The sequence below is a fragment of the Alosa alosa genome, chromosome 19, assembly GCF_017589495.1.
Source record: "Alosa alosa isolate M-15738 ecotype Scorff River chromosome 19, AALO_Geno_1.1, whole genome shotgun sequence".
In the NCBI taxonomy this organism is placed as follows: Eukaryota; Metazoa; Chordata; class Actinopteri; order Clupeiformes; family Clupeidae; genus Alosa; species Alosa alosa.
This window is the reverse complement of record NC_063207.1, coordinates 20,029,916-20,050,668: the sequence shown is the minus strand read 5'-3', so window position 1 is coordinate 20,050,668 and position 20,753 is coordinate 20,029,916. Positions and strand designations below refer to the sequence as shown.

Sequence of the window (20,753 nt, the reverse complement as noted above, 5' to 3'; positions counted from 1 at the left end):
AGAGGTTTATTTTGTACGCCGGATCATATTTCATACAGCCTATGTCTTCAGATTTATCTTAAATTAAAGTCATTTGCGCACATTGGTAATGGCTTGGAAAGGAGTGCATTAAATTATGTAGGGTGTGGTACATTTGTTAATATAAATTTAGTAGCCTAACGAAGCCAGTGTACACAGAAATCACTAAAACAAGCTTTAGTCTGCACACACACACACACACAAATCTCACGTTACAACCCCACATTTTTGTTCTCTCCACATGTAGTAGACTACTGGGAGGGAATTCGGCTGAGTTGTGACGCACAGCAGCCGGATCGCGCTGCGCTCCTCAGGTCCTCCCTCATGCCCCTCACATGATCTTTGACTGTAGCCTAGTCGAGGAGCTCATGAGAACTGAAAAGATATAGGAGAGCATTTACAGTACAACCATGCATACTCTCGCAGTGATCTGCGTTTATTTGGCGATAGTCGTCCACATCAGTGCCCAGGAAGGTTTAATTCCGTGGACTCAACAGAGGGTAAGCAATTCAAGTTTATCTTTCTCAGGCATCTAACTGTAAGCATCCGCTATGTTGTTGCGAAATAGGTTACACTGGAGTTCTTTAGCTGATGTTCTGGGTATTTTGATCATATTTGTTGTGGTTTATAAGATTAATTAATCTATTGCAGTGAGATTGATGTATTTGTAAGTTGAGACATCTGCCAGTTTGTATGCTTCAAGTGTGGGATGCTTCAAGCTGGATATTATGTTTCATATTGTATCAAAGGTTAGTTAATCATTTCTGTGAAAACTTAATTAAAACACATTTGAAAAGCATGGAGCCCATTTGTGTGTAACACTTGAAGTAGCCAGTAAGCTAGGCTATAAGTAGCCCAGACTATGTCATGAATAGATGCATAACTTGTTGAACAGTTTGCAGGTCAGCATCCTTATAAGAGCAATAACTCTGATATCTTAAACTGCTTGGCAAGATCATCAGGATTCATTGGCCATAGACCCCTTCATGTTATTCAGTCTCCCCAGACCCTTTTGTCTTGTTGCCATGGTAGCACACTCATCATTATTGAGCCACCAATTGGAGATCTTTATATTTATAGGTCTAGAGCAGGGTCTGTTTAACTCTATCAGTTCCATCAAAACATCTCGGAATATGGAATATGTATTTAGGCTATATTATTGCTGTTCCTATAATCATTGCTGTAACTACTGATCATACTGGGGGTTGTTTGATATCTTGCGTCACTAGTTTTACAAGAGGGACATTTTGTGGTCTGCAAAAAACAGGAAGAGACAACATATTGCCCTTCTTTTAAACATAATATTCTATGGCTTCAAAGAATCTCAAATGGAACCGTGTTTGGTTTTACAAACCCTACCCTTCTATTCATGTTGAGCTGTGAGGTCATGTAATTCTCATTGACAGCTGAGTGAGAAATAAGGCAGACATCTTCTATCCATGGGGCCTGACCTTTTCAGTCTGAAATCCCTACAGACCTGGAGAACGTGCTCCACAATACCAATCGCCATCAGATCCTCTTTCCCCAGCTCCCACATTAATAATTGGCAACTCAGCAATTGATTGAAAACCAGATGGGAAGCCACTGTGCTACAAGCTGTGCGAATGCGTTGCTGCGGATTCATTTGTGAAGTATTGACCCGGTTTACTGTCTCCTAAACAGTAAACAAACACCAGCTCTCAGAAAAAAATCGATGTGAAAGATGGTTTGAACTTTGAGACCAAACAAAAATAATCTGTTCAATTCGCCATACTTATGTTTGCATAGCACAGTGCCTCTTTCCATTCAATTTATTATGGATCATAATCATAGTGTACACGGCAGTTCTGGATTAAGAATTGATTTTGAATATTAATTGCATGTGTTGAAATACTGTGTTCAAAACGGTGAAATACACTGTGTAAGGATAAAATTATATATTAAATGTATGGTCATGATGTAAATATGGCCAATATTCAAATAGATTATGGAATCAAATGTTGTGCAATGTGTGGTGAAAGGTACTGCCAAGTGTACCTGGCAGCCGAGCTCTTAACCACTAGCAAACATCATTGGCAGGAACACTCCATATTTATGAAGCTTGTGCAAGTCTTATTTGGAATAAAAGCTGTGTGTGTGTATGCTGAATGCTGATGGTAATTTTGATACCATAGATTTAATAGAGACCCAGTCAGACCAACAGTATGAAACATCAGGAACAGAGTTTATTTACAATGATGCGCATCAAGGGAGAGACAGCATGACTTCACCTAAAGATCCATCAGCTGCTCTAACTAGACAAGGAAATAGTTAGGGTTTAAGTATCCTTCCAGGCTGACGGGAGATGGCGTTGGTCATCCCATCTCACGTGGACTACACTGAATCAGACTCTGATTAGTGGCAACCTGGCAATCCGGAACAGATAGCTACTAACGCAGCCATGCAGAACAGTGAAACACATAATATTCCTGCTTATCTCTAAATACTGTTACACACAGATATACACAGGGACAGTACAGATATCATACAGTCATTACATAGAATCATACTTTTAGTATGAAAGTGACCTACTAATGAGATATGCAGAACATTAAACCACATATTGGAATATTGGGTATAATGCAGAACATTAAACCATATATTGGAATATTGGACATAATGTTCTATTCCACTTTCTCTCAATGCTATGCAGAGAATTTTGATAGAGTGCAATAATGTACCATTCAACCTTTCAGTGATAGCCTACACAGCACACGATAGTGTGTTAAACTAAGATTCTCAGAGCAGCCCACTTGCTAAGCCAGAAAGACATCAGTGAAACACTGTGCGGTCACACAATCAGTATAAAGCAAAATTACTTTGGAAAAAATGCCATTCTGGACTTATATGAATAGCCTAATTTAGTGGCAACACTGAGCTCATTTGTGAAGTATTGTGCGTAATTGCCTCCAGACCGGTTCATGCAGTGAGTATAGGCTACTGCTCTCAAAAACTGTAGGACTACATCTGAGATCATAATACAAGAGCTAATAAGTTATAAGGTTTTAGGTATATCATGACACAGTGAAGAGATGAATTTGGAACACGATAATGGACCATAATATGTGTAATTTGAGCAGAAAAAGCTAAAGCATGTCTTGTATGTGTGTATAATGGAGATTGTGGTTCAAGATGTGTAATTGTTGGAAAATATTTCTTGGAAAATATTTTCCAAGCATGTTTATGTTTTTTGGAACTTTGGAATATATCAGTGTTTGTCTTGGGGATTCAACACTGCTGTGGTTTAATATGTCATTATCTCTCATCTTAAATCTTTACACTTACCCCCTCTAGTTTGAGTTTTTGCTCGAAATTGCACACCGCCTACTAACAATGGCCCTGATACACTATACACATCTGACTTCTGCTACAACACTGAGTCATGCCACATGCAGAAGTTCTCTGACGATACTGCAATTGCGGCGTGTATCAGGGACGAGCTAGAGGAGGAGTACAGGAGCCTGGTGGAGGACTTTGTGCAATGGTGCAAACTCAACCACCTTCAACTCAACACTTCGAGGACCAATGTCTGCTGTAATAAGTACCTCAGGATGTTTTACCAGTCTGTTGTTGCCAGCGTCGTCTTCTATGCTGTGGTATGCTGGGGAGGAAGCACAAAGAAGAAGGATGCTGGGCGACTAGACAGGCTGGTAAGGAAAGCTGGCTCTGTCGTGGGAGCCGAACTGGAGTGCATCACTTCAATATCTGACACAAGGACCCTGAACAAACTGATCAACATCTTGGACAATGAATGTCATCCACTCCACAGCACTATTACAAAGCAGAAGAGCTTGATCAGCTGGAGACTTCGCTCACTGTCATGCACAACTTACAGACTGAGGAGGTAATTTGTCCCCAGGGCCATTGAACTGTTCAATGCTCAGAGGTGGAAAGTAACGAAACACATTTACTCACGTTACTGTATTGAGTAGTTTTTGTGTGTATTTTGTATTTTTTAAGTAGTTTATAAAATCGGTATTTTAAATTTGACTTGATTACATTTTGAGTGAAGTATTGTACTTCGCTACATCAAAAATCCCATCCGTTACTTGAGTAAAAAAAAAAAGTTAAGACTGACGAAAACGGAAAGGGAGAGAAAAAAATCGCGCCCTAAACCACTAGCCTAGTGATAATGATCAGCATGTAGTCTACAACAGGACATGAATCAAGCTGGCGCCATGCAGTCTTTCTGAAAGTGATGGAGCTGGATCACGAGATGCATCAGATTAGCCTAACCTATGAAAGTGTATTTTCCGCTATTCCAATCGGTTGTCTCAGTTCATTTTAGCACTAATGATTGCGGAGATATTTAAGCAAACACCATGGGATTTCGTGTTTTGACGTTTGTGCTCACCTTTCTTTGGAAAGAAGTTTATTAGCAGTTGTTGTTTCCCCTCATTTTGATGTCTCTCTTTTTCCTGTTTTGGCCTTTGTTTTTAGTAACCTGAGAAAGACATTGCACCAGCAGCAAAACAATTAGCGGTCCACTACTAGCGATGCTCAACTAAATAAACAAAAGATAGACTACCTTATGAATCGTGCAGGCGGACTAAACCATTTAGCTCTTTAGCAAGGGAGAGTGAGGGTGACCTTACACAGTTTTCACTATGTTTTGTATACAAAATCCAGTCAGTCAAACTTTAAATTTCGTCTGACATTCATTTCTACATTTAATTTGGAAGTTAAAATATTCAGGTAAAATAAATATATGGTGGAAATAAGTATTGAACGCTTATTTTTTTTTTCAGTAACTAGCCTAAACTTCCAGTGAGTCTATTAGAAATTTTCAAACATTATATTAACACACATATAAAAAATCCAAACATAAGAGTTTTGTGTATTAAAGTGGAATGACACAGGAAAAAAGTATTGAACGTGCCTACTGAAATGTCTTCAATACTTTGTGGAAAAGCCTTTGTTTGTAAAGACAGCTTCAAGACATTTCCTATATGACAAAACTTATTAGTCGCAGTATCAGGTGTGATTTTGGCCCATTGTTCTAAACAGATTCCAGGGGTCCCTCTTGTGAATCCTGATCTTTAGTTGCTTCCAGAACTATTTAATTGAATTGGCTGTCTTAGAGTCTTTCTGGAGCTTTCTCCGAGTGGTCCTTGGCTCTTGGAATTGACTATCCTTCTGACTCCCTGGTCAGAAATATTGCGAGGAGATCCTGTGGATGGCCGGTTGATGATGCAGTGATGTTTCTTCCACTTGCAGATAATGGCTCCCATGCTGCTTACTGGAAGATTCTGATGTTTTGAAATGCATCTGTAACCAGTTTCATTGATGTTTTGCAACAATAAGGTTGCAAAGGTCTTGGGAGAGCTTTTTGCTTTTATCCATCATGAAATGTTTCTTGTGTGACACCTTGGTAATGAAAAACCTAGCCCATTAATATGTAGGCTACTAACCAAGCTTATATTAATTTGCACAGATAGAAAGGATAACTACTCTCTATACAGATTCCAGCTTGTTCCTTCCCTTTCCTTGCCTTAGTGCTTTTTCTTAGCGTGTTCAATACTTTTCCCCTGTGTTATTCCACTTCATTACATGACTCTACTTATGGAGTTGTTTGTATTTTTTATGAGTGGATTACCTGAGTTATTACTAATGCCTGGTGAAAAGGTTGTGCCCCCTGTATTCCACTTTTCACAGGCCCTCTCCTCCATTGGGGCCCTATACTTCCCACTTTCCCCCCCAGTACAACGCCCTTTAATCTGCTGAACCTTCTGCTCGTTTCCAAAATTAAAAAAAACTCTGCAACTCAATATTGGCCTGCCTGCCTCAGCTGCCTGTGAGGGGCTTTTCAGTTGTGCTGGATTACTGTTCACTGCAAAGCGACCCAAGGATGAGTGCAACTAACTTTGAAAATCAACTACTGCTCAAACTTAAAGGAGAACTCCGGTGATTTTTCACATAGATCTCCATTTCTCAACGTCCTTTTCAGGCAAGTACCTCCACTCGGCGGCCATATTGCAACACTTTTTGGGCACTTATCATGCATCTATTTCAGCAGAAATGCGTGTGCGTAAGGCTTCACGACACCAATCTTGCTCCAGCAGCGAGATCACAACAGATGATTGACACAATGTCTTCACAGCACACCACATGATTGGCTCAATGTATTTTACAACACACCACATGATTGGCTCAATGTGTTCACATGTCGACGTTTTTCCGTGGAAGGGTTGTGATATGTGTAGACATATGATGTGTAGACAACTGCCATATTGGCGTTACATATTAACCCCATACATTACTATGGAGGATTTTTTGAGTGCTGTATCTCCTCATTAGAAAGTCTTTGGTAAAACTGGTTGTTCTGGTACCCCCAAAAAAAAAAGTAACTAAGTAACTTTTACTTAAAGTATATTTTAAATGAACTACTTTTTACTTTTACTTGAGTACATTTTCAGATCGGTATTTTAACTTGTACTTGAGTAATATTTCATCAAGGTATTGGTACTTTTACTTGAGTACAATATTTTCGTACTTTTTTTCCACCTCTGTCAATGCTTTTTCTTAAGGGTAGAGGAGAGACTTCTCTGCATAGTCTGTCTGCCTCTCCACCTTCTCCATGTTTGTGTACGTACTGTCCACTAGCCTACTGTTTTACTGCTACACTGTTAACATGCTATATTAGCACATACAGCGGGGAAAATAAGTATTGAACACGTCAACATTTTTTTCAGTAAGTATACTTCCAATGAGGCTATTTGCATGAAATTTTCTCCAGACATTAGTATTAACTTAGGTAATCCACACATTAAAAAATCCAAACATTAATGTCCATATAGAGTTATGAGTAAATAAGTGGAATGACACAGGGAAAAAGTATTGAACACGCTAAGAAAAAGCAGTACACAAAGGCACGGAATGGCAAGGAACGAGCTGGAATCTATACGTAGTTAGAGAGTGATTATCCCTCTTATCTGTGCAAATTAATATAAGCTGGGTTAGTACATATTGATGGGCTATAAAAAGGTTTTTCGTTACCAAGATGTCACACAAGAAACATTTCATGATGGGTAAAAGCAAAGCGCTCTTCCAAGACCTTTGCAACATTATTGTTGGAAAAAATATCAATGGAACTGGTTACAGATGCATTTCAAAACTTCAGAATCATCCAGTAAGCAGTATTGGTTCTGCAAGTGGAAGGAACATCACTGCATCATCAATCGGCCATGCACAGGATCTCCTCACAAGATTTCTGACCAGGAAATCAGAAGGATAGTCAGAAGTGTAGCCTAAGAGCCAAGGACCACTCGGAGAAAGCTCCAGAAAGACTTGGAGGCAGCAGGTTCAATTGTTACAGAGAAAATCATAGGTAATGCACTACACCGCCATGGCCTCTATGCACGCTCACCCCGAATGACTCTATTACTAAAGAAAAACATGTTGAAGCTCGTTAAAAGTTTGCGACACAACATTTGGACAAGCCTATGAAATACTGATAGAATGTATTCTGGTCAGGCTAGAGCAAAATTTCACTTTTTGGATGTCATACTACACACCATATTTGGAGAAGAAATGGCACTGTGCATCACCCTAAAAATACCATATCAACTGTGAGGTTTGGAGGTGGAGGCATCACGGTGTGGGGCTGTTTTCCATCTCATGGTACTGGCAGACTTCATACAGTTGAAGGAATGATGAATGGAGCCATTTTTTCTGGGAGAATCTTGCCATCCACCAGGATGATGAGGATGAGACATGGCTAGACCTTCCAGCAGGACAATGATCCAAAGCATTCAGCAAAGGAAACTCTCAATTGGTTTCAGAGAAAGGAAATCAAGGCCCTGACCTTGAATCCAATTGAACAGTTTTGGAAGTTAACTAAAGATCAGGATTTACAAGAGGGATCCCTGGAATCTTCAATATTAAAAGACTATCTGTTTGAAATAATGGGCCAAAATCACACCTGAATACTGCAACTGCTTAGTTTCGTAATACAGGAAATGCCTTGAAGCTCTCATTACAAATAAAGGCTTTTCCACAAAGTATTTAAGAAATTTCAGTAGGTATGTTCAATACTTTTTTCCTGTGGCATTCCACTTTTTTACTCATAACTCTACTTATGTACTTGGATTTGTGGATTACCTAAGTTAATACTAATGTCTGGTGAAAATTTCATGCAAATAGCCTCACTGGAAGTATACTTACTGAAAAAAATGTTGACGTGTTCAATACTTATTTTCCCCGCTGTATGTGCTAATATAGCATGTTAACAGTGTAGCAGTAAAACAGTAGGCTAGTGGACAGTACGTACACAAACATGGAGAAGGTGGAGAGGCAGACAGACTATGCAGAGAAGTCTCTCCTCTACCCTTAAGTAAAGCATTGACAGAGGTGGAAAAAGTACGAAAATATTGTACTCAAGTAAAAGTACCAATACCTTGATGAAATATTACTCAAGTACAAGTTAAAATACCGATCTGAAAATGTACTCAAGTAAAAGTAAAAAGTAGTTCATTTAAAATATACTTTAAGTAAAAGTTACTTAGTTACTTTTTTTTTTTTTTTTTTTGGGGGTACCAGAACAACCAGTTTTACCAAAGACTTTCTAATGAGGAGATACAGCACTCAAAAAATCCTCCATAGTAATGTATGGGGTTAATATGTAACGCCAATATGGCAGTTGTCTACACATCATATGTCTACACATATCACAACCCTTCCACGGAAATATCCCCTCCCTCCCTCCCACAGACTGGATTGTGGCCATACTTAATACTTAATACTTTTTATTTAATACTTGACCAATGGCTGTTACCCTATTACTTCAACCCATTCTTGCACTGATATAGTTTTTATATTACTTGTCTACATTATTCTCTGATATGTCCATATTTATTTTATGCTGGTCTCTAGACTGTATTCTTGCACTGTTGCACTGTTGCACTTACTTATTTGCACCATCACCATGACACTCACTCTCACAGAGCTCCTTACCATGCATGATGAACTACAGGCTCAGTCCCTGCCAATCACTGCAAGCTCATCATGCTTGATCATCCTTTAAGCACACTATGTGGATATTTGATTTAGTTATATTTATATATTTATATTACTTTTTTGCTGTAAGTGCATGTTGTGTGTGATGTCTGTATGCTACTGAGACCTTGAATTTCCCCTTGGGGATCAATAAAGTATCTATCATCTAATTTTCGCTGGAATTACACATTAATGGGGAAAACATTGAGCGAGTCAGTCATTATAAATATCTGGGCATCTGGCTGGATTACAGACTATCTTTTAAAACACATGTGGTTGAAGTAGCTAAGAAGGTGAAAGTGAAGTTAGGTGCGTTATACAGAATTCGGTCATGTCTCTCTGCAGGAAAATAGACTGTTGATAGTCCAATCAATAATACTATCAGTCTTAGACTATGGCAGTGTTGTGTATATGCATGTTTCCACCTCTACACTGAAACCACTTGATACAGTATACCACAGTGCCTTACGTTTTATTACCGGTGATGGTTTTAGAACTCATCATTGCACACTTTACCAGAATGTGGGTTGGTCTTCCTTGTCACATAGAAGGGGTAGACTTTGCCTTCTTTTCATTTATAAGGCATTAGCAGGGAAACTACCCCCTTAGCTCCCTGTTGAAATTTGAGTCTTGTCTCCCTTGAAACCCCACTTGTGAGATCTGACTTTGGGAAATCTGCTTCCAACTTTTTTACACCTTATAAGTGGAACAAACTGCAAGAAAGTCTGAAACTAAGCCTATTTGTATCAGTTGATAATTTCAAGTGTTTTCTTAATGATATGGCTATGGTACAGTGTTCCTGTTTTTAACTAACTTGCTTTTGCCTGTTTTATGTTTTTATTTTTCTTCTGTGTTCTTACATTTTGATTGTATTCTTCTTGGATTCAATTTTCTATTTTGTGCTGTGTTTTCTTTGGACTGTTTGTCATCAGGGCTTCGCTGTAAAAGAGCTCTCTGGGCTCTGTCAAATTTCCCTGAACAAACGAATTATTGTAGTATTATGTAAATGAGTGTTTTGCAGTTAAACGTACACTATGCAGGTTTAGATATTTCTGGCGACTGTAGAGCTCCCCTAAACACCAGAACATGAAACTTAAAATTATTTTTTAAAACTACTAGAAAAATGAGGTATCATGACATTTTTTATTTTAGGGTATCACAATACCTTTCTAGTATCAGTGCATTGTTCAACACTGAATGAGTTGGTATAATCTATTCACTTTGAATCACAGCCTTGAAGTATATAGTAAGTGTTATATATGTGTGTGTATACAGTAGGCCTATATACAATGTATGTATATATATATACTCTACCAGTCAAAAGTTTGGAGACACTTCCATTCCACTCCATTATAGACAGAATATCAGCTGAGATCATTTGCATTATTTTTACTCAGGGCAGCAGTTTTCAGATTACATTATGTGCTTACATAATTGCAAAAGGGTTCTCCAATGTTTTCTCAGTTAGCATTTTAACCCTTTGCAGACCGCGCCGAACATTCCATTTTTTCATACTCAATGGCCTTATGGCACAAAAAGGCTTATTATGTGATTATGCTACATGACAGAGATATAAACTTAGAGTGTACGGGAGATTCACAATTTTGTCCTCTACTCAGTGATAAAAGTGTTCAAAAGTTATGATACATTTATTAGACCTTTGCAGACGGCACGAAACATTCAGTTTTTTCATACTTGATGCCCTTGTGAGACAAAAAGGCTTATTGTGTGGCCATGCTAAATGGCAGAGATAAGATATACCATTAGATATACCATAAGATATACCATACCACCATTGTAATCAGGAGAACTAGCCCTTTAAAATGGTACATATCATGGTTAATAAGTTTGAGTGCAACACACATTGTTTTTAAACAATACCTTCAAAATTCAACATCAAAAAACACGAAAATATCAATTTGTCAAGATGAATCTTACTTTTCACCTAATGTGTATTGTAGATATAGTGTGTGAAAGATAGACAGTGTTGTGTTCTCCTCAGTGAAAAAAACAGAATCAATTTATCACCTTTGGTTCAGAAGTTATGATTAATTTACTCATAACTGCAAGTCGCAGTAACATGTAGAATTTTTAAAGAGTAGGGTGTTTTCCTTTCCTGGTTTGACATCTGACCAAAAATACACAGATATAATGGTCATGTAACAAACTTAAGATGTTTTACCATGAAAACAAGATGCAAAGCTAAATACAGGATGTCTTACTGTACTCTGAAGAGGCTAAATCAATTGTGGGGAGGAAAGATAAAGGCTGAAATAAAGACTAGGCAGATGGTAACTGCTTCTCCGTGTGCTTCAATCTACTATGAAAACAAGAATAAGAGACACTGGCACATGTGTTTACGAAAGAGGAAATACATAATTTTATTTAGATAAGTCTTTAACAATTTCATTAAATAATCAGGAACAACAACTTCAGGTAAATAACATAAACATATGTTTACAAACAAGCAGTAACTATTAGAACTACAAGAATGACAAGACAACAGTATAACAAAGATCAACAAAATACTTTAACATGATGAACAAAGCATCAATTCATATTAACATTCACACATATAAACAATTAAAACATTAGAAGAAATTCAATACATTTAACAACCATACAGCATATAATTCGATACAGTATATAATTATCGATATAATTTGCCCTACACATAAGGTGATACACTAACGCTGCATTCACACCAGATCCGTGGTGTGTGTGTTGTCACAGCTGTGGCGTGTGTGTGTGTGTGTGTGTGTGTGTGTGTGTGTGTGTGTGTCCATCTAAGCCTAGCAGACAATGAGGTGTAAATGCTACTAGAGCTGGTGTCCCTGTCTGTGTTAGAAGGATAGGCAAAGTGTATGCTTTCTACCTGACATGAGACTTGACCAAGCTCAAAATAAAGAAATTGTCAGATAAGAAAATTAGAAACTGAATTACAAATCTAACCAAACTATTATCACTATAATCCCTGTCATTATTGTTATAAGCAACACTCTTATCACAACCAGAAATGTGCATACTCCCAGTTGGGCGAACACACACACACACACACACACACACACACACACACACACACACACACACACACAAAACATGCTTACCCAGCTGAGGATGATGGGAGATTACTCTCCTCCTCTAGTAGCACATCATTGTCTTCCTCTTCATCCAGAAACTACCCATCCATGTCCCATGTCCATGCCATCGTGGTCCTTGGGGTCATGTTTGCCATCAGCAGGCGGCTGCTTTCACCTCAGTTGCACGTACTTCTCTCCCTCCATCTAAAATAACAAAAAAATCTCAGGTCTGATAGTGAATAGGTTGTTTAGTTTTATTTTACATTACTTCCACAAAATCTTAATCACCACCAACCATGACTCTTTTCACTAAGTATTATTGCCACTGGAGGACTCCAATATTGCTTGGAGAGGTAACATTAGTCTCAGAGCTCACTAAGTGTTATTGCCTTGGCTAAACCATACATAGCATACCAGCTTACAAGCAAACATTGATTGATGAACATGAGTCAGGAGATATGACAGAAAACATCTAAACAGTGTATGCATACACATACACACCGTGCATAGGTTACCGCAGTTGCGTAAAGACAAAACACCCCCTTAGAAAATAATGTGTCGACGAATAGATATTTCCTCATTTTTTTACTTAAGGTATTAAGATCAATTTCCAAAAGATCATTTTATATTCCTCTTTTTACTCAACTTTAGCATGGGTTCAAAAACGTATGAGCCTCACTGTATATATATTATACTGTATAGTAAGTCGGTATGGAATGTATACATTTTCTGTTGTGTAGTTTCTTGAACTAACTCAGTTATTTGCCTTGTCTGTGTTGATGTGTTGCACATTGCGTCTCTCAGTTGTTCCACAAGCCCAGCACCTTGACCGCTGACAGTCTGAAGGATGTGCTGGCTCACACTGACCTGACACGCATGTGGCAGACGGACCTGACGCCCCTGCTGGTCACCCGTTACCCAGGCTCCGCTGGAAGCCTGGCCGTGCAGAAGGTGAGACTTGTGGACGAGTGAACTAACTAGCCTCCTGCTTAACAAACCAGTACCATTGAATGATCAATAAGTGAACCACAGTTTAAGGACAACTATGGGCCTGTTGGGTATTGCACTAATCACAGTTGTGCACAACTGTTTGCAAAAGTCTTTTTTTTTTAAGTCTATTACTACGAGGGTATTTCTCGTAAGGTCTCTAAGCATGTATGTTTGCTAATGCCTGTGTCCAGCACATCAAATCCACCCTCAGTGGCCTGACAGCAGGTTGGGATGTGAGTGAGGACTCCTTCCGCGCCCAGACCCCCTACGGCCAGATGCCCTTCACAAACATCATTGCGACTCTCAACCCCTCTGCGAAACGTCGCCTGGTGTTGGCATGCCACTTCGACTCCAAGTATTTCGCCCCCCAGTGGCATGGAAGGGAGTTCCAGGGTGCCACAGACTCCGCTGTGCCCTGTGCCATGATGCTAGAACTGGCTCGTGCCCTGGACCAGGAGCTCAAGACACTGAAGGTGATGGGGTTTTTTTTTTATGTGAAACAGTGCTATGTTCAGGGTGCAGTATATGTGTGGTGTTAAGGTATGTGGACAGTATGTTTGAAAACAGTTCATATACCTCAGAACATTCACTTCCATTTTCTCTCTTTATTCTGTGCACCTGCGCAATATAACCTGTTAAACAAGTCTGAATTAGAATGTCCATGTCCCTGTAAACATGTCACTGTCTCCTGAAATGTTGACAGGAGTGATGTGTCACATGTGTCAGATATTGATTACATTTTTTTAAAGAAATTATCCAGAAAGTTTGAATTTAAGGTGCAGTCAGCGATCGTACAAAATTTCAAGCCCATAAAATTTTTTGTCAGGTTTGATCCTTGGTTAAAATATAAATGTACATTGTTTTGGGCAAAAACATCTGCATAATGTAACATAAACATAAACAAACGCGACTTCCTGCACAATCGCTGACTGCACCTTTAAATCAGATACAGTCGCAATCTGTCTTTGAACTATTCAATCTTAGTTGTTCACTCTGTCCCGTTTATACAGTAAGAACTGAATTCAGAAATCACTAGGTGCAGAGTGGATGAAAATATGTACCGGTAAGTGCGCAGCATTCTGAAACATAGACTACAACACACATAAATAGGCTACATTAATGAAATTAATTTGAAATGAAATGAAATTAACCAAACCTTTCCTTAATTATCATCACATCATGCAATTGCTGACTGCACCTTTAACATTGTGTCTGTGTAAATAGCATGAGGTAAGCACTGATGAATTTTCTCTACACAAACTTTTCTCTGGTAATCACAGTTTACTCACAGTTTACTCAGTGCTACACCATGTATGACATGCTGCAAATGACCTGAGATGAATGTAAGCAGTTACATCTTAAAAATACCTACTTACCTACAACTACTAGCCTGACGTAGTCATACTCAAACGTTGTGGGCGGGACTAAGTTCAGAATGGCACCCAGGCTATACAACTACTACTTTTAATGGAATGTGCTCGTCACTGGTATTAAAGGAGAAATCCAGTCGATTTGCTAGACAAGCAAGATCCGGATCTTGATTGCTAGACGAGCGCTGTCAATAGGAAAAAAATCACCAAAACCGGTGATACCGAACTGGAGTAGCTGCTGCTAATGGCCAGTACTCATAGTCAGCTAAAATGCTAGGTTTGGGGGCATCATCTAAATGTGCATTTTTTTGCCTCTAAACTTGCATTTTTCAGACTCAAAATGTCATTAAAAGTTCTGTGCAACATGAACAGGGCCCTTACATGACAAAACAATGTGTTTTCAACTCATTAATTGCATTCGATTTCATTTCGATGTTTGTACTGTCACATACCTCAGTTTCCATCAGTCACTTCCAGAAAAGCCCAAGAAAGTCTGTTGTTGAGCTTATGCCGGCTTCGCAACGAAAACTTGAAGTTTATTTCACTTCAAAATAGGTACTTGAGCACTGTAAAGGTTATGACAATTTAATGACTGTAACTACATGGAAACGGTCCAAATGATGCTTAAGCTTGTACGTTACTGAAAGCTAGCTCTATTCTCGCGCTGAAGTATTGTGGGAATTCAGTTGTTGCAGGAGAGTAGTTGCAGAGTAGTGTGCAGATGTGACAGTACAAACTTTGAATTTAGATGGTTTCTTCACAGCTAATGAGTAGAAAATGCATTGTTTTGTCAAATTTAAGGACTCTGTTAATATAGTACAGGCCTTTTAATGGCATTTTGAGTCTGTTAAGAGGCAAAAAAGGCACATTTAGATCATGCCCCCAGACCTATCATTGTAGCTGACTGGGAGTACTGGCCATTAGTTGCAGCTACTCCAGTTCGGTAGCACCAATTTTGGTCGTTTGTTGTCCGATCAACAGTACTCAGCGACGTTTAGCGATCAAGATCCGTGTAAAAATCGGCTGGATTTCTCAGGACCGTTCACACCAGGAACGATAACTATAACCCTAACTATAACCATAACGATAAAAGCGTCCACACTGAGCAGCGAATAAGTCTCCTCAAGTTGATGAATGTGATGGCTAAAATTTGATGGACTCAGATTGGCTGTCAGCTATTTCTCAAAATCGCTCTGAAAGTGATGCCCAACTATATCGTTCTTCATGTTGTTATAGTTATAGTTTATGTGTGGATGTTGTCATTCATATTAGCTAGAATGATCATTTTTGCCATTATCATTATAGTTATATAATATATATAGTATATATTATATATATAGTATATATAATATATATAGTATATATAATATATATAGTATATAGTATTATAGTTATTAAAGCCCTTTACACATGATGGGATCAGTGAATGAGGATTAAGAGATAGGATAGATGTTTAATATACAAGGCCTCTGTGTTTAAGGGTGACTCAAAATCTCTGTTGTAATTTCAGCTGGTAGGCAATTCAGCATTCTTAACAGTTGAAAGCTTGCCAATATCTTTATGACTGCTTACCATGCATAATTAGGTATGCATCATTTATTTAGCTTATTTAGCTTACTTTGCTCTGATGGCTTATTTGTTTTCTTTGATCAATGTGTCATTTTTTAATGTCATCACAATGCAAAATATGAGAATATTGGGGAGGTCTGCTCTATTACACACAGTAGGTTTGTTTATGGCATTAGATGACATTGAACCAGTCCTAAGCTATAGTCATGAACATATATAATATGGCTCTTGTAAATATATAAACTCTAATTCTGCCTTTTTGCAAGGCATAAGTGTGGTAGTCATTCATAGTTCCAGTATATTCTAGACGCAAAATAAACATAATTGTCTTGGGAAGATATAATTATAACCCTGTTACTCAGAGCAGCCTCTGTATAGTTGTACTGCTTGTCTCAACTATGTTATTAAAATACACCACTCTACTGGCACACTGACCCCTGAGGCAGGAGTGTGACTGTCAGTGTAGTTGCCCCAAGGTCAGGTTGGAGAGCAGGGTCCAGACAACCCTGTCAGTAGTGTACACTCCCTGGGGTCAGCAAAGCAGAGATGTGGACTGGAGAATTTCAATTGGAATGCTGTTTTTTGCTGGTTTTCAGTCATGTGAGGTGACAAGAGGAGCCAGGCATTAAGTCATGTTATGAAACATGTTTTAATTTATGAAACATGTTTTAATTTATGCAACCAGTAGATGGCAGAGTTCCTCACGATTTAACAGTTGTTTTAATCACTGCCTGAAAACAGAAGAGTAAATGTAGCCATGAATCAGGCATAAGGGCTCGAAACAGCTATGTGTGCTTTGCTGGAATCTTGCATCCATTAAATTAATTATCCTGCAGTTGTGTGTCAAAGTGTATTGGTGCATGTGTGTGTGTACATTTAAGTTGGTAGTGGTAAGTTGGTAGTTGGGCGGTGGTAGTGTAGTGGTTAAGGAGCTGGGCTAGCGTGCAGTAGCCTGAAAGTTGTCGGTTCAATTCCCGGCTTCCACCGTTGTGCCCTTGAGCAAGGCACTTAACCCCAAGTTGCTCCGGGGACAATGTGATCCCTTGTAATATAGCTGACATATGTAAGTCACTTCAGTCAAGAAGTGTCTGCTAAATGTAATGTAATGTTATATTGAGATGTAATGCATGCATGTGTTGATGAAATATTATGTAATATATTTATTTGTTCTAATTTCTTCTCATTCTGTCCCCCCTCTCTCTCTCCCTCTCTCTCTCTCTCTCTCTCTCTCTCACCTGTCCTTCTTCCTGATTTCTCTCAGGACTCTAATCAAGACCTGACACTGCAGCTGCTCTTCCTTGACGGTGAAGAGGCTCTGTTTCAGTGGACTGACACAGACTCCCTGTATGGCTCCCGCCACCTGGCCCAGAAGATGGAGCAGAGCCCCCACCCTCCCGGAGCCACCAACTCCAACCAGCTGCATGCCATCGTAGGTCTTATTTTTCATCAGTACACCGACACAGAATCAGACATACACATACATGCTTCAAATTTGTGTGTGTGCGTGCATTACTATGATGGGGTTCCTCATAATTGACTTTAAATATGAAACACTATTCACTAATGATAATGTTGTGAGTAGTGTATTTTTTGTAGTGTGACTGTACTTTCTTCAAACAAACCAGGCACACACCACATGATTCTCCTTGTTTTTTGAGGTCAAGGCCACCCAAAGGTGTCACAAGACGTTAGCGTTCACATCAAAGGCCTAAGGGAAGCAGAGAGGCTCCGCAGGATTATCTCCCGGCTCTCAGGAAGGCTTCCCCAGCCACATCTGAGACCACGTCAAACCCACTTTTCCTCCTCCAGTCTCGGCTGCCAGTCTCAGTGTGTTGTCTCTTCCTGTCTCCCAGGATCTGTTTGTGTTGCTGGATCTGATCGGAGGCCCGTCTCCACGCTTTGGAAACCAATTCTCCAACACGGCCAGATGGCTCAACAGGTTGCAGAACATCGGTGAGCTTTCTCCTCGTCTGCTGCTGGTTCCCCCTTTTGTTGTCCTCATTCCTCTGCGTGCCTTTGTCTCAGTGTTCACTCTTGTGCTGCCAATCACCCAACGTGGCTGTCACTGTTCTTGTAACTCAATACAATGCTACAACCACCCTGGCTGAGAGTTCAGTGAGCAGACACTGCACACTTTGATCATTTGCCTGTAGTGATTGTTGCTGGGATAATCTGCCAAATGTAAATGGGCTCTCATGACATCCTTAATCTCTTATCATGAGAATTAAAGGCACGATCGGTGGCGGTATCTTTCTCTTATGAAGTCTTCCTGCCTCTACAGAACGTCGCCTTCATAACTTGGGCCAGCTGGAGGATCATGCAAATGAAGTCCAATACTTCTGGCCAGGTCTGCCCGTGGGACCAATCCAAGATGACCACATACCATTTCTACAAAGGGGTATGGCTCTGTCTCCTTATCACTGATCCTTTAGCCTGAAATGTGAAGTATTCTCATAATACTCATATTGGCCAGTAATCAAACACTCTGTTCTAATTATCCAGCTTTTTCTACTGGATTAACAGCAGCAATGTCAAGTTTGCTTTTAAATATTTTCTTGTTAATCATTTTTAATGCTCCATATTTCAAGCATTTGAACATGGCTTTTATGAACAAACACATGGGCATAGGGCCTACACTGTTTGACTGTCAGAGGCTCTGTGATCCAGTCATCACCAGAAATTATGAGATGACTAAAGCTGAAGCTCTTTGGACTGATCCAGCTCATCAATCCTTATGATCAGCTCATCAAGCCTTATGATCAGCTCATCAATTATTGTGATGATTTCTTATGTATGTCCTTCATAGGGGTGCGGATACTTCACCTCATCCCCACACCTTTTCCCTCCGTCTGGCACACATTTGACGACAACGAGCAGAACCTGGACCGGCCCACCATCCAGAACCTGAACAAAATCATGCAGGTCTTTGTCCTGGAGTACCTCAACATGTGAACTACAGCACCCATCCCAGGTGTCATGGTTCCCATCCCAGGTTCTCGTCTGCCTTCACATTTCAACCTTCTCCTATAGTCTTCTAGAAACGCTCTGTCCTCCTCACAGAGAACTCATCATAGCCAAATCTGGTTCTGGTTCTGGCTCTCTGGGTCATGTGTGTCCAGAATAAGAAATCTGGGCTCACAGCTACTTCTCCAGAACCTGTGAACTGTGTGCTTGCGGTATACAGGGTCCTCTCTGTGTTTGCTTCCAACAGAGCTGTCTTTATGCCCCTCTCATCCTTCCCCTGCCACAGACCCACCTTTGTGCTTATGCTAACATTCATCCCTACAGGAATCAGCCGGGGAGAGCAAAGGCTTGAACGTTTAGAGCAGTTGTCAGTGTTATGAGTCAGTGTTGTTGTGTACTTTGGTACTTTGTGTTACAACAGCTTTAGCAACATGTTGTGAAAAACGAAATGGCGATCTAAAAGTAGAAGTCCACCGAGGATGAAATTGTAGTTATCTGTTGCTGTATGCTGACATGTTTCCATTGTTGTTTTATTTTTTGCTAAACATCTAGAAACATCTATAAAACATATACAGTTGTATCACGCATTTGGTATTGTAACCAGTGACAATAGACATCTGTGCAGAACATTTATCAGTAGCATTTGACCTTTGGTTGATTCACTGAGAAAGTGAACCTGACCTCTGTAATGCATGATCAGTCACATCCAGCTGAAACTGTAATTAGACGTTAAGATCATGTGGTAATTAAGATTGTGAAAGCCATAATGTATTTTTCTAGTAATATCATATGTGGAATGTATAGTTGCTAAAAGCTGCTAATGTAATACAGTGATGTTGAGTCACTGAACACATCTGTACATCAAGGGAAGTTGCTAATGTACCTTTTCAGGACACGTTTATCCAGGAATTTCATGTTTTTATTGATTCTTTCTGTTCCTTGACCTCAGTTGACATTGCATATCGAGGTCAAACTGTCATTTTCTTTCAAATAAGCAATCAACCCCAAAATAAAAATAGAGACTGATAAAAGAAAGTCTTCTGCGTGTGTTGTTTACCTTTGAAGGAATCGTGTGTTTTTGTTTACATCTCAGTGGAATGTCAGGCTGAGAAGAGGGTGAGACGGACATTGTTTCATGTGGTGGTCTTTTTGGATGGAAGCATGCACCACTATTGAAACACTGTAAGAAAACAGGAAACAGTGTACACTCTGCTATTCTCCATGTTATGGGATGGAGCTCTGTTTAGCTGCATGTGAATTGGGTGTTCCCAGCCTACACATAGTCTTGCACAAAGAGATACATGCGTGCACACACACGCATACACACACACACAGGCACACATACACACACGCACACTCGCAAAAACACACGTACATACACACACACAGACACACACACACACACACACGCACGCATACACACACACACAGATACACACACACACACACACACACTGGCAGGGCCCCTGAGCCTCCTCTTTACAGACCTCTCACAGACAGCGCGTTCCCATGATTCACTAATCCGGTGCAGACCTCCCGTGAATCTTCTCTGGCTGAGTTCTGTCCATTGCGGAACACTGATAGAAAATAGACTTTGAAGCAGAGCATGTAATCGAGTCTCCATGCATATCAACTGAACATGATTTATCAAAGGGGAGTTTTATCCGGATGTTTCCCTCTTAGCTGTCATCACGTTAGATGTTGACTCTGTGGAAACACAATGGTTTCAACCTACTCCACCTTGAGCATG

General features: G+C 39.7%; 1 protein-coding gene across 1 annotated transcript; it reads left to right on the top strand.

The window, feature by feature from the left end:
• The first annotated feature begins 50 nt into the window (after positions 1-50).
• qpct (glutaminyl-peptide cyclotransferase) lies at positions 51-20,038 on the top strand. The gene is made up of 7 exons (XM_048227962.1): positions 51-518; positions 12,915-13,061; positions 13,292-13,573; positions 17,301-17,468; positions 17,893-17,992; positions 18,321-18,437; positions 18,846-20,038. Exons 1-7 carry the CDS (start codon positions 429-431, stop codon positions 18,989-18,991), a joined length of 1,050 nt encoding a protein of 349 aa, XP_048083919.1. The 5' UTR covers positions 51-428; the 3' UTR covers positions 18,992-20,038.
• The last annotated feature ends 715 nt before the right edge of the window (positions 20,039-20,753 follow it).